General features: G+C 34.9%; 1 protein-coding gene across 1 annotated transcript in view; it reads right to left on the reverse strand.

Moving 5' to 3' along the window:
• Positions 1-10,253: 10,253 nt before the first annotated feature.
• LOC100164500 (nuclear receptor subfamily 2 group F member 1-B) overlaps positions 10,254-16,781 on the reverse strand; it is a 57,905-nt gene continuing 51,377 nt past the window's right edge. Inside the window, exon 5 of the mRNA XM_001943986.5 lies at positions 10,254-11,425. Within this exon, the coding sequence (XP_001944021.3) occupies positions 11,151-11,425 (275 nt within the window). The 3' untranslated portion in view covers positions 10,254-11,150. The remainder of the gene's footprint in view (positions 11,426-16,781) is intronic.

A 16,781-nucleotide genomic window follows, 5' to 3' on the forward strand; every position in this document is an offset into this window, starting at 1 on the left:
TCTATTTAAAAATGATGTTATCTAGTTAATAAAAAGTGTACCACAAAAAAATGTAGGTAGTTAATATAATATGGTTGCGAGCGAAGCGAGTGGTTTTTTTTTACCTATTCGGGCCGGTCAAAACCTTTGCCCCCCTCTATTAAAAACTGAAATGACGCCACTGAATTTGGACGTATAGTTGATGTGTAGTGTTCATGTTGGACTGTTAAAAGAATTGAATAAGACGATAATATTGTCGGACAAAATACATTGGGATTTTTCAATTCGAACAGGATCATTTAGGGAATGGATAGTTCAATAGTTGATACTTCCTTATGTTCTAATATACCTAATATATCTCTCAAAAAAAAATAGTATATTTATAAAGGCATGTAAGTACCTATTAATATGTTGGTGTTGTGAAGGTACTATACCCAAGTAGAAATCGTAGATAAATGTTTATATTAAATAAAGTTTGAAACTGTGCATTAGTTTTTTGATCAAGCCCACCCTCCTATGTGAGTAAAATAACAGTAGATAAAAATAAATTAAATTATTTTATTACAAGTTACAATTGTATATGTTTGAATTTATATCCAATGTCAATGTTTACAATATTATAAATGTAAATTATATATTATACCAAATAATTCATTATTCATAATTTTGTTGACATAAGCTGCCGGTATAGTTTCTCGAATTTGATTGCGTATGTGTACTTTGTGTCTATACTTAAGCACCTATAATATAATACATTATTATTGGTATACCTATAATATATGTACACAGTAATTATAATTAGTAATAAATTGTAATTACCATTAAAGTCTGGAATCCGGTATTCTATACCTAATTGGATTTTTTACGTTATTTGCCCCGCATTTTGTTGGAATATTTTTTCTATTTATTATTATTTGGGTACCTATTTCAGATTTCGAGATTACCTATAAGGGCGTTGGATACGGCGATTTGCTGTCTTTATCTAACACACGTGGAACATAGGAATAACGACCTAAGCGATTGACAAAAATTAAGGTTCTAGTTGTTCGATTTAAAAAATGTAAAGATGTTTGAATTAGTATACAAGTTTTCTTTGCATCGGTTGAAGAATATTTTTTTAAGTATTTAATATTAAAAATTGACAAATTTATAAAATCTAAAATATTTATTCTCATCATTTCAATGAACGATTATACTTAATATCACAGTATACTTAATCACACAATCATATTATTATCATTTATGTTATATACGACATACGTGCTACAGAAATTTATTACATTTTCCACTACCTATCGATAAAGGTCGAACCACCAATTTTTTTTAGTTATGCCTATATAATTAATATATTATTGTACAACTGTCAAAACTCACATACCGTCAAAAAGTGATGATTTCCTTGTACAAAAGGTAGGTACCAAGTTTTGTTCGGATTAAGATATTACAACTCAAGTCAATAATTATGTGGAAAACATGGTATCAGTACATTCGCGTATTCATGAGGGTTTAATGATTCAAACCTAAACTGAAACGTTTTCAAACAATATTATTTTTCGACATGCAGCTATTATATAATATACAAATTATATTATTTTTATTTTACTTAAGTAAAATACAATTTTCATTTTTTTTAAATATTATTTTGTATTAACTATTCGACTATATTGACGTTCGCACGTTCTACACAATACATATTCTATTATTATTATTTACAATTCTTGTATGGTTTATATAACTGTCCATGTCGTATATCCGACGGTGTAATGCGTTATTTTATGGTTTATTCAGCGGTTTTCGTCGCCTTTAGTGTTTGATGGCTTAAATATTTCTTGGAACATATTAAAATCTGCGTGTAGCGTTTATACTGCAGGTTTACAAGTCTGTATAATCGACTAACGAGTTTTTTATTTAAATTATATATTTTAACGATTTTTTAGTCGTTAAATCTGTAACAATTGATACTACACTAGACAAAACGAAAAAAAAGACACAATAGTTTATTGTTCACATCAAAATAATATGTTTATATTAATTATAAACCAAAAATAATACGAAAATGTATAAACAATAATTTTCAAAAAAATTGACACATTGGCTATAAATATAATATTTTACATTATTATGTTCATGATAATAAATAAGGAAAATAAAATCTAAATTTACAATAATATGCGAACAATTTAACAATTTGAAATAATTCAAGGAAATTAAAGAAAAAAAAAAACGGTGGACAGGAGACAATAAACAAGGGGGCGGGAGGATGCGAGATGGCGAATTGGTGCGGAATTACAGTGTTGCTGGCCACTGGTCACCTCTGTACGTTCTCCGAACTGTCCCGCAGGTTGACGAGTGTCGCTGGCGCGTTTGCTCGGACGCTTGAGGACCTTGCCCAGCCAGCGAGGCCAGACTGAGACGGCCACAGAGTGACCACGGTTGACAGTGACGGTCGACGGCGCGATAACTCGGCTGACGGACGGCGAAGACCAAGACGCGGAGCGAGCGAAGTGAGATTTTGTACTGCGCAACCGGTGGGGATGAGCAAAGTGGCCGATGTGGGATTACCGCTGGGCGAAAAGACTAGAGTCAGCAGATCACAATGCGATCCTTAACCCTCGGTAATTTTAGTCCTGGCGTTGTCCTTTCGCGGTGAAGTCACGAGCCGCCAGACCCTGTGAAACAGTTAGGTTTTTTTACGAGTCCGGCGCCGCTGACGTTCCCGTGTATTTAGCACGCAAATCTCCATACCACTCACTCCGTGCCGAATAGTCTCCACCGCTGCCGCCGTACCGAGTCGCCATCGCCGTCGTACCGAGTCGGTGTACCGTCGGGGTGGAATCGTTACCTGCACCGATACCTCTACTATTATAGTAGCCGTCGTGTCGCGCGTCAACGACAACCGAGCGCGCTACTTCAGCGAACCCTTCGCGCCGCGGGTGGTCGGAGAACGTCCGCGGGTGACTTACCACCGCGCACCGTCCGTGCTCTTTATCGTATCTTCCCCTCCATTCCGTCGCCGTCATCCTGTCCGTCGTCTTCGGCCAAGTGGCGAGTTGCGGACGGTTTCTCATCGGCAGCAGCACAGACCGCGGAAAAAGCGTCTGTCGCCTTTCCACCTCGTATGAGGTGGATCGCAGTTTCCGGGTGCTGCCGCCGGGCCCAGCCAACCGACCAGCTCACCATAAGTATTCCTTACAGCTATACCCCTGGCCGGATCAACGTTCTCATCCAACATGTTTTCTGAACGCAAAACGCGTCGTCGAGCGGTCCGCCCTCGGGAGTCAGAGTGGGATCGACAGGCCCCGACTCCGACGACGTACAACTGCTCACCATCAAAACGGAATGGTCCTCTTCTGCTTCTGAAATTTTCGTATTTTCGTCCTCATGGACCGTGTTGTGGTTGTCGGTAATGAGCTAAATACAAATATTCCAACGCAGAGACCGATCTCCGAAAAAATCTTCTAGACGACGACGTGTATTACCTACTAGTCAGCTAGTATGTTTATCTTTCTCGTCGGCCCGCAGAATTAAAAGAATTTTGAGCGCGTTAATTTTTCTAAAGACCATCATTAGACCATTATTAGGTAGGTGTTGATATAATATTATTATACCTAATATTTTAACGACGATAGTTTCTGTTATTAAGATTTGAATATTTATTCTGTGACTAGATTTATACTTTTAGGTGATCTTTTATATATGTTATGGGCAAAGTAGGAAATTGAGCATTGTTCAATTAGATTTGGTCACTGTAGGATAGATATTGAGTATATTAAAAATCATATAAAACATCTTACTGAGTAATTAAATAAACATACAACAACTTGAAATAGATGTTTCAAATATTAGTTGCCCATTAATAGTTTTTATAAAATCTATTAACCAATATGGTACCTCCTACTGGAGAGTTAATATTTTTATCTAAAAGTGGTTTGACATGAATGAGATGATTGATGAATAGGTATTATTGATTATTATTAGATTATAGTTATTTTAATAGTTTAATTTAAATTAATTATTACTAAAAGGTAATGTTAGACACATATGATAGCATTATATTACTTTATTTATTATCACATACACAACTATTATGGCACTTTGATTTACCAAGTCGACCAGAATTTTCGTAATTCCACCACCATTAATGTAAGTAATGCAATGAAATGTAATGTAGGTAATGATGAGGGACAAATGTATACAAAATCCAGACTCTGCCGCCTATGAAACAAACTCGAAACATGATAAAACGGCTATAGCCTAAAGGAATAAGAGTATTCGAGTATATCACAATAATTGTAATTATTACGGTATAATACAACTATACAAGTTTATGCAATCTCACCTTATCCTAAAGACATTAATCATGTACACAGTGGTCACAAATCACAATGTAACTGAACAATAATATGAAATTTATAAATATTTAAAACACCTAGGCGTATTAAGAGCTCGTTAAAGAATACATGAAGTTGTCTTATCGGTTTTATTTGGTTAGACTAGAGCAATAGAGTATAATATAAATATCTATAGGTAATTTCATGAAATAACACCATTAAATTAATACTGTAATGCTAACATTATGTATAACCTAAAGCCCAAAAGCATATAGGTACTTATGTCAAGTAAATTAATTTATCTGTTATGGACAATTCTGAATATAGTTAGATATTATATCATTACTTTTTTTTACAGTAATTTTATTGATTGATAGCTTATAAGTACTATAGACGTTTATAATGCATATTCAGTGAATACTATACCTACGTAAACAAAATATTTTATTTAAGTACTTAAATACGACAGTTTTACAAAATACAATTATAAAGCATCTTTTTCAGTGTGAGACTGAGAAACTGTTAGATGAGGAGGAAAATGACGACAATATTACAAAAAACGGCATTTAACGTAACTGAATATTCCAACCAAAGATACTTACTAATTCATAGGCGCAAATAGGGGGGGGTGGCTTTAGGGGCTAGGCCCCCCCAAAAATGTCCATAGCCCTCCCAAACATTTCCTACATTTTGTTTTAAGCTTATTCAATATTATCAAAGTAAGGCCCTATTAGCCCCCCCAAATCTCAAACGCTATTTGCGCTATTTATATATATAACATCGATATTTTCCATAAATAATTGTACGAGGAAAATTAATAATAGGCGGCACAGCACTTCCATCACAAGTTGAACTTAAATCGAGAACGCTCAATTTAAAAAATTTATCGGAATTTGTTTGTTTTGAATCTGGTTTTATTGGTATCATATTATTTATTAAATGTACACTGCCACACTGTCACTGTCTGTAACGACTAACGACAATTCGGAATTGCGAATCGCACAATACTAATAATTATAGATAGATACTAGGTAAATGTTTATGAGTGGATACTGGATAATCGTGAAATTAAATTCCAATTAAACTATATAACAAGAATTTTGTAAGCAACGATTTTATCGATTACCTATTTTTCAATATTATTTCTAGTATATTATCGACTAGTGCGATAGTCCTAATGATATTTTAATGATATCGCCGTCGTGATGTAGCCAAATTATTATGGTGTCATAATAATATTATACTATGTAAAAACGTGTATAAGTGTCTGAATATTATTATTTTTAATATTTTTGGTTTTTTCTAGAGAAAATCTGGGTAGGTCTGGGCCTATCAGGCCTACCTACTGGCTACGCTCCTGGAAAAAATGATCAATTAATACAAAATGTGGCGTGTATTTCGGTTTTGATGTTCGTACGTTTAGTAGTTTTGGAGATGAAACGATGTATGAGTGAGTGGTATTTGGATTATATATATATATAGATTATATTAAAGGATATTCATAAGTATACTTTCAAATATCAATATATGTATTAGCCACATGCAGTTATTTTTTTAAATATAATGGTAAGTTTACAATTAAGCTATAATTCATAGTTGTATGGTGGGTTTGTGGAGTGGGGAAGGTGGCTATAAAGTATAAACTGTGCTTTCGGCCAAGTGCCACCTATAGGTATGTGGACTCTAATATAGTAATATCCGATAGAACACTCTTGCGGTATTTTATATAGCGTTTGATAATATTAATTTTTTAACTTCGTTATAGCGTATTAAGTAGTTTCAAGTGCCGTCAACACGCAGACCGTGTGCTTTAAATATAATGTCATCCCCGATGTTTAATAATTAGCATCTGCTTGCAGGCGTTGTGTATTATAGTTTAGGTACCTATGTAATATATATATATAAATAGTAGTGGCGCAGGCCGTATGATAAAAAACACAAAATTCTCGCCGGAACACCCAAGACGACTCGATGCGCGTCAACGATTCTATTTTAAATAAGTAAGTACCTAATTTTTTTTCTCTCTCTTATTCGGTGATGAAGATACGTTCAATTTAAAAGGGACAAAGAGATGATTGAAACGCGGGAGGACGAAATTGTAAATACATTTTAAACAATGGTTTTAAAAATAAGTCTCATTCATTCTTCGTTCGGCGGCGTGTTCATCGGTGTCGTTGTGCGTACGCGTATTATTGTGCGTTATATACACTCATCCACCGTTTGCCAAACGAACAAAGAAAAAAGAAAAGAAAAAAAAGAAAGAATTTCGCCGGTCTATCGGCCGGCCAAAAAGTGCAATTCGTTTTCTATTTCGGGTACGGCGAATCTCGAGGGCACCTAAAGTATTTTATCAGTTTATTTTTTTTTATTTTTTTCTCCTTTGGTTTTGGCAAGGATCCCGGATGGAAACCAAATTTCTAAAAGGTATGCACCTATTCGTATACAAGCATGCATAGTGCACACGCACGGTCCGCAATGACCTTTTGACGAAAATGCGATACGTGATATTTCACATGCCCACACATTATTATACGACACAGTCGGTAGCGCATAATATCGTGATAATATAATAATATGTAAATGGATGGCCGCATGGGTACCTACACAACACGCTTCTTCTCTCTAGCTCGCAACATCAGCTGATACATCGAAAGTACGAACACTATTTCGGGATAGACAAACCCACGGCGTGGACGATGGACAATACGTCATATAGTTCTATATACAATAGACGTGCAATACCGAATACGTAGAGTTACCTACTTATATCACCATATTCGCGTGCCAGTTGCGCACATTGTTTTATTTTCAGGGGCATGGACCATAATATTCAACTTATTTTTTTAGATATATGTATCGCTGTAATCACCACAATAGCATCATGATCCACCTTTACCACCATCGGCTCCATCACCCCCTAATTTAATTTTGGTGTCAGTTGACACCTTTGTACCTGTTTGTGTGGTGCACTGCTAAGCGTAGTAGGTATACATATTTACACAGATGAAATTGTTACAATCCATACACCCATTACCTATATCAAAATATGAAACATAAAATAATTTTGAGACAGTGTAGCGTGAAACCATGGGCAAACATAATGCAACTATATTTAGGCGAAAACTACTTTATCATAATTGGTCGAAATGCGGACGAAGATAAAAAGAGGAAAGTCGTTTTCGGGTGAAAGGGGTAGGTACTTGGTACCATCCAAAATATATCGAAGGGTGGGTTATACTTCGGATCATGGAAACTGGTATTATAACAACCCAATTTTTTTTATAGGTATGTAGTTTTGTTATAAATATCACATCAAATATCGCCACCTTGGCCTGTCCACCCCTGTAACATAGTGGTGGGCGACGGACGGCTTGCAATGGACAACGACGTAATTTCAAATATCAAATTCATCATACTATAGGCCGTTTAACGGGATATATAGGATATAGGAATAAGGAATATTAATTTCTTATTTATTATTTTATCTTGAAGTTATTGCCAGGGTTGGTATCACAATTTTGTAGGGATTTCTGATGCATGATTCATTTCAAATAGCTTAAATGTATCTAGTTCCAAATTAAAGTCTTGCGTTCATTAGGATAAAAATTTTAATCCACAAGATCTATATAATATGAGATCCAACATAACAGCCTGTTTCAATGAAATTGAATTTATTAGACATATAATCGAATATTTGTCTTGACATGATGGTGTCGTATCGGTTTGTACGCACAATAATATTGTAATTTATATAATCTATACCATAATAACGTTGTCATATTATAACAAACGTTGTTTGAAATCAAAATACAAAAAAATAATAACCAATAAAACAATATTCAAACAAAAAACCTTTTTTTAATATGGCATTCTTTACTATACACATAAAATAGTAAAATATTTACAACAAATCCGCGTGAAAACACACTCGCCTTACAAGTATATTATATTATTATTATTATCATTATTATCATCATATTATCATTATATATAATAAATCATAACATTTTTCAAATCAATTATATATTAATTGTACATAAACATATTATTTATAATATTACAATATATTATTATTAGTTATTACATACGACCAGATTATTATAATATACCATCTATTATGGGATTTACGTTTGACGCAAAATAACTAGGTATCGGCCGTGTTGTAAAACACGGGCAGACTACAAAATTGTATGCGAAATTTAACATTTTATATATTATATAGAATAATAATAATAATAAAAATTCATAACTAGATATAATAATACAAAATATTATACACACTTTTTAATATTTCTATTTTACCTACATAATTATTAATTACATTATAGAATACGCGTTAAGACAGATATGCCGTTTGGTCAGCATCGTCCATACTCGGGTACTTTTAATATACAGTAATCATTAGGAATATTATTTTTATACAAATGATATAGTTGGTACCTATATTATAAATATTATAATAGCTTTATACAGACAGTTTTTTATTATGTGGAAAGTACTGAGACACCGCTAACTAATCTAGTGATTCGAATAAAACCGGAATATTATTATTTATTTATCATAATTAATATAGTAAGAAATAACACTTATATAAAATAATAGCTCTTTATACCTATATTTAATTCATATTTTAATCTATTCGCTATTGATTTAAAGTAGAATCGTTTATTAGTTTATTACATGATGATTGAATATAATATTGGTTATGACGTGTATGCTATGTATAAGGTTAGGTTATGTCTATAAAACGGGTATATTACGAACGACTGCACAAATCAAAACGATTTATATACTATAGGCTTTCTGTTAATTAATTTAAAAAAAAACGAATTCGATTTGTACGTGATTGTGCATGACGATAGAGATGACTAGATGTCTTATATAATATGCGACCGTCGTTGTAACTCTTATTTTATTGTGTCGATGTAATATACGGCACCTGTATGTACATAATGAATTGGCGTCATAATCATATTTTGTCGACAGGTGCGATGGGGGGTTACGGCCGTCGTATCATAATATATAGTCATCATCCCTTGCAGTAGCGCCAGTGATGTTATCACTTATCCGATACCATCATATTATAATAACGCTGTGATCGAGAGATATCATTTTTTCTCATTTCACATATTTTCCCGTAGTTTTATAATAACAATTAAACAATTATATGAATATGGGTGCAGGTATATTATTGCATATTATTTATAAATTATAGGTACCTACGTATAGTCGGTATGAAATATTAAATATGACGTGTTATGCGATAGAGGTTACAGGAAAACAAAACAATTATTATAATAAAAAGTTATATTTCGATTACCGAATCGAATATAAATAAAAAATTCTATACCCTATGTGTTTAACGGTAACATAAAAACAAAAATAAAACCAATCATTAATAAGCCATAATATATAAACCTGTATGGTAATATAAATAAAACAAACTTTAAAATGATTATAATAATAATATGAGCTCTTGACGAGGCGTGGCTACATAACCATCACCTTGATCAATTTAACTAGACATGCCACTTAAACAACTAAAGATATTCGAATACCTATCTTGAAAATAAATAAAAGCGTGTATCTATATTATATATTGTATTTTATAGAAACGGCAGAGCACTGCAAGTCGTGTGCAGCGAAGAAACGTACACATTATTATTAGGATTTTACGACGTGCGTCTGCAAATTAATATCTTATACGTGTTATATTATATACAGATAAAGTAAAAAAGAAATGGCGTGTTTAGTTAAGGTAATATTATTGTAATAAAGTATGGTTTCAAACGTGTTATTATAGTATAATAATAAATATCATACATAAATGCGTAATAATATACATTAGAAAAAAAGAAAAAAGTCTGCAAAGGAAAACAAAACAATAACCTAAATAATAATATCATAATATATGACTAAAAACGTTTATTGTTATTATTATTATTCTAATTATTAATTATTATATTTATTTTAGACGATGTATTTATTCGTTATTTATCTAAATATATTTGTTTTTGGTTGGCTGGATAATAAATACGCGTTTTTAAAATTTTAAATGCTATTCGTGTATATATATAGGTATTCACAGTCACAAGTTCGACTGCAGTAAAAATAATGGGCAGTACCTAATAATAAAATTAAAGCTGTTTAATGTACATCGATGTAATTTTTCATCATGCTTGACACGATAAAATAAAATGTTTTATACGGTGTAAAATCGTAATATTTATTGCAACTTTCCCAGTCGTCTAAGTGGCGTGTAGATTAAAACGCGCTTAGGGCCTAATTTTTGGGATATTAAAAAAATATAATAATAATAATAATAATAATAATAATAATAAACAATAAAAACAAACAAAAAAAAAAGATATAATAATAATAAACGCATAAAGGTAGTATAATATATAAATAATAATAATATTAATAATAATAAAATATATTATAATAATCGCGTGATGCCATATTATAGTGTGGTCATCGTGCGTCGAACACGTTTCTTGCATTATTATAATAATATAATATAATATGATCGGTGCAGGTGATACGGCGGCGACGGCGATGGTGATGCCATGGTTTGCTCTTGGCGCGCGGAAAAGGTGACGGCATACGTCCGGTACCCGGCGGTGATGGCACGGCGTTCGCTTGTCGCGCCCACGTTAAAATATTACAAAATTCATAATATTATAAAACAATATTACGTGGGTGGATGTCGCATCGCACCCGTTGTATATTTTTACCACGCGACGCGACAACGATCGGCTGACTGTATAATATAGACTAAGCGGCGGCGCGGCATCACAACGGGGCGGGCGTGCCCGTCATCTGCCTCCAGACGGAGTGTCACATGGAGTTTATGTACGGCCAGCTGAAGCTGCTGCCGCTGAGCAGCATGTCCCGGATGAGCGTCTCGATGGGCGTCTTGCCCACTAGCCGGACGAAGAAGAGCTGCTCAATGACCTGCGAGCTGACCGTGCGCAGTGACGGCAGCCTGAGCAGCAGCTTGCCGAACCGGATCGGCTGGTTCGGGTACTGCGTCCGACAATACTCCTCCAGGGCGCACTGAGACTTTTCCTGCAGCGACTCGATGTGCGCCACGTCCGATAACCCGCACGCGTCTGTAACACGGTAAGAAACAAAATTATATTAAATTACGTTTAAAGATGTATTTTAATTATGTAGCTGACATAAATAAGAAGTATATTATTACGTATTATATCATATACCTAGGTATTAATATTTCTTTATTAAAACTATGTCCTAGGAAACTAATATTCCTAGGAAATCTGTAACTCCCATAATATACCGGGGGCACGAATAACCTAGGAATTTTCTACTCCTGGGGGTGTGATTCACCCGTTACGAGAATTTTCTGTCGTGCATAATAGACAACAGACGATTATAATACGGCGCACAGCTTTGCAGTACGCCCTCAAAGGTATTATAAAATATTAACGGATTTCAGACAATATTATGTGTACAAAAAATTATGTATTATGTTACTAAATGAAAACGGATAAAACCCGCCATCGTATAGACTAATCCACTGCAACGATCTCTGCTATAATATACTATTTCGGGGTTTTCAGCTTATCGATTACGAAGTTCGACCGGACTGCTGTTTTTTTTTATCGACCGACCAGCTAACCACGCGGTAGTGGTAACTGTACGTTAATCCCAACTGCGCATAGATAAAGCTGCAGTGACGTTATGCACCACAATTTCGCCAACAACAATAATATTATAATAATATAACACGCGAGCGCCGCTGTATTTGTTTATGGACTCGTTCGCGAGCTGTCGCGCCACCCCCGCACAGAGTTCGTGGCCGCGAGCGAATTATAATGTATACAAATATTTTTAATTTTTCGGTCGGTTCGGCGTGCGGTTTTGTTTTTTCGGTTTTCGAAAGCCATGCCACGACCCCGCGCGTGAGGGATGATTCTTTAATTAGGCCACGCTGCAGCCCGCATTAGCATAAGAGGGATGACGCGCGACTGTAACGTACGTAATATGTGTATGTGTATGGCGAAGCGTTATAATAATATTTGCCCTTTCGACTGGCCCACCGCCACTCGTCATCCCCGCGGAGTGCACGCCGTTGACGCCGCCGGGTCTTAAACGCCAAAAACTCGTGTGCGCGATCAAACCCTTCCCCTCGCCAATACGCTCACCCCGAAAACATCGATTTCCGCACGAAACGTCACGGTCGTCATCCTCGAGCATACAATATTTTATAGATGACGTATAGAATATAGCTGATTAAAATATATTATAGAAAAAGTCGGTTTTTGTGCCCATTCCACGCCGAAGACGTCTATATTTATTTTGCATGACATTTGGAAAGTTGGTACCTATTACTTATATAATAAAATATTATATATTAAATATTTATACAAAAAGTAGATAAAATAATATTTTTTATAGAAGTACGCCTATAATATAGGTACGTCTTACGTTTTGTCCGTGTATTATAAAGATTCTATAAGATTTCCGGAGCGCATCAGAAGTTGGATAATTATTGTTGGTTTGGAATGTATTATATACTAAAATTACGTCCTGATAGAGACATATAGAATATAGATATTATGATATAAAAACTTATGTCATTTTGGAAAATATACCTACTGTTGGAAACATATAATATTATATTGTTCGGACTATTATTCCAACCCGTTATTTCCATAGAAAACATTTCGTTGAAAATTTATAATATAAATATACCATCGGCATACGGTTCCAAATATATTATTTTCTGATAATATAATAAGGTGCTAAGTGAATTTATACTAGTCCAACAAAATACGTTTCAATTAAATAAAATTCAAAAATAGCATTGGTAAACAACTTCAAACGAAATGTGAAAGTTTCCAAGTAAAAAATTTACAGTCAATATATAAATTGAAGGGCGAAAATCCAAAACGTGGTATTGCCAAAATTTAGAAAATCGAGTTAAACATCGATTTTTATGGAAAAAATGTGAGGAATTCGATTTTTCAGTCAGAATTAAATTATATCGATTACTTTTGTGAATAAAATCGATTTTAAAACTGATGTTCGATGCATAACGTGATATTGCCACATTTAATGTCAATGCAAAACTTGGTATTACAAGTTCAAGTCAAAACGTATTATTGCCCATGCTATTTGTATTGGGGCATACTTGTTATCATTGCAAAACGTGGTATTGCCGACAATAATGCGTTTTGCATGGACAAAAATAGGAACAACTTCAAAACGTGATATTGCCATTATCTTTACAATACCTGCAATACCACGTTTTGGCCTGTTAACACTTTTTTAAAGTACTAAAACTAAGTTTTAAAGTCAAAATAGATTTATTTTGACACCGCCAATCATTTTTTTTTCATTTTTTATATATGATTATATCAATTACAAGTGTTAATTCATCATATAACGTGATATAGTTTTTCTTAATTTGTGAACAATTTGATTTATGGCAATACCACGTTTTGGATGATTTTCACCCTTCAATTATAAGTCCATATCAATATACGTTCCAGATAAATACAATTCAGAAAAAATATTTGCTGAATTTCTAGTTTTTTATGTTCCAGCCAATATATATCATCATCATAGGCTCAAATAGGGGGGGGACTTTAGGGGCTAAGCCCTCCTAAAAATGTCCATAGCCCCCCAAACATTTCCTATGTTTTGTTTTAAGCTTATTCAATATTATCAAAGTAAGGCTTTAGCCCCCCCCCCTCCAAATCCCAAACGCTATTTGCGCCTATGATTATTTATCATATCCATAAAAAATATATAGCCCTCCTCCAGATTTTCGATTATACTCACCGTGAACGTAAGTTAGATATGGTAAGATTTGGTTTTTTTCGATATTTTTACCATAGTAAAGTGTGTAAAAATCTTATTATCAATTATATTATTGGAAACTTTCTGGTCTCTACATTTGTGGTACCTGCCCTCGGTACCGTATGGACATGCCGGGTATACTCTGTAACATCGTCTACTTATCGCCGTCGCAGCTATCGTTGGCCGTCACATAGCACCTAATGGACCGTTTGACCTCGGCGGGCGGCCAGGCCGGCCATGCAGCGGAGCGGTAATCACACAAATATTTCGTATCCATTATAATGTGTGTTTATGCGCGTTATATACGACGATAGCAGCTGATGACGTAACGCGTAGTTTATTTAAATTAATAACGCTCGCGTGCTGGGCATCTTTTCTTATGTATTATTTTTTTCATTCGATCGTGGCGGCTTTGACGCGTATTTCTTCTTTTTCTCTCTCGCAGGCCTCGAGTCTTTATAATAATAGGTAGGTTACAGCGTGCGTCGTACGCTGTCAGTGTCGCCATATAATAGTATCGTCGCGTTCGCCGGGAGTGGTTTTTTTCTTCTTATTTTTTAATTGTCACTATACGCTCGTATAGTATTATCTCAAATTATATTATTATTATATGTTTGTTATGTTCGAGAGAGTGTCTAGCCGCGGCCAATTGCAATCGCTCGCGAACGGGCCCCATTAATTATCGCGGGGCGGAGGAGGAATGAAAACGTTACATTTAACGTACTATATAATGTACGACGTGACAATCGCGACGAAGACGCTATGGTGTACGCACACAATTTTTTTTTTTTGGTATCATCGTATACGGTTTTGTACGCGTCAGAGAAATGGGAATATTATAATAGTATATCATCGGGTCACGTGTTCTCGCATTTTGTCAATCAAACATCGCCGCCGACACGTACAATATATTATAAACATTATATAAACTTAATAAAATAATATAATATTATTATTATTATTATTATTATAATAATAAATATGTGTGTGTGTATAGTATTATCAACTATTGCGATTTTCGTTCAACCAGAACACGTCAGGGGCACGAGCGTATGTTGTGCGTTTACCTCGCTTTATAATAAATAATAATTCAATATTGTTCATCACGTCTAGCTGAAAGTTTGAGACCGAGTGAATGCGACAACACTATAACAGTATTTTATAATGTACGGAAATCATGAGAATATTAATAATAATCGCATCGCCGCCGTATGTATGTACTAATATATATATATAGATATATTATATTACTATCGGGGGTAGAAAAAACGGGGTCGTTTCGGATAACGGCGTACATATACCAAAGGCGCGCGCTGTTTTCGTCGCGGGCTGTCGCGATTAGTTTTTTGTTTCTCGTCCCCTATCTATATATATTATACGCACATTCAATACGTACCCACAACCCGCCGGCGACCCTATCATCCCTCCGCTGACTACAACTGCACTTTGAAGGCCATGTTCGGTATCGTGCGGTCAGCCGCACCGGCTACACACAGCTTCTCATCGCCCACGACCGATATAATAATAATATAATATACGTCGTCGTCGTTATTATATTTTTAGATATCATATGTACGATAACGCAAATGTCGCGCGCCCCAATAAGTGCGTATATGTATATACGACCTAGCTATTTGACGCAGCACTGAGTTGCACGAAAACCGTTTTTATTAAACGTCAAATCGAGAGAGAGTGTGCGTGCATGATGTGTATATGTCCCCCTTTGCGCGTTTTTATTATTTGGTTTATTTTTTTCGGTTACGGCGATTTTTCACGTCACGGGGAGATTTTGCGCGGTCGTCCGCTGCACGATACAATCTATATATACGTATATAATATAATGATGAAAACATAAAAACCATCTGGGGAGGAAAGAGCTTTTGATATAAAAATATTGTATAAATAATAATAATAGTCACCGCAGTCGTCGGTCGCACGGGGGTAGGTCGAGCTCAGGGTTATTGCGCGTATATATAATATATACCTATATAATAATATATAATCATCGACTTTTCGACTCTTTGTCAATTAGGTCGGCGACGACGGTGGAACAGACTCGGGGGAATGGCGGACAAAAGTTTCAAGACTTTGTATCGTAATGTGTATATATATATATATATAGGTACCAACGCCGCGGTGAGAGCGTTTTAAGCTAATTGCGAAATGAGAATAAAAACAATACACCGCGAAAGAGGAAAGCCGAGCAATTTCGCGTGTATATATATAAGTACGGGGTGGTATACCGCGTGAGAAGGGTCGTTGTATATTATGTATATTATTATTGTTATTATTAAAATATAATTCGAAAGGCGCGAAAACCCGCGGCAAAGTTCAAAACTTGGCTGGTCGCAGCGAATAGTATAATTCGCCGCGCAAGGTGACGTTGTCGGAGGTGCCACGCAATCCGCGCGCGGCTAATAACCCGAAATGCGATTTGCATAAACATTAAAACAAAAACTTCGCCCGGGGAGGTTTTTTTTTCAGAATTGAATTATTCAATTGACGCCACCGCGACAGCAGCATAACAGTTACGCTATAGTATACGCGTATATATGTATATAATTATACTATATTATATAATATAGTATTATAATATTAAAGTAGTCGGGACTCGGGAATAAGCCACAGCAGTGCAGTACA

The sequence above is a fragment of the Acyrthosiphon pisum genome, chromosome A3, assembly GCF_005508785.2.
Source record: "Acyrthosiphon pisum isolate AL4f chromosome A3, pea_aphid_22Mar2018_4r6ur, whole genome shotgun sequence".
Taxonomy (NCBI): Eukaryota; Metazoa; Arthropoda; class Insecta; order Hemiptera; family Aphididae; genus Acyrthosiphon; species Acyrthosiphon pisum.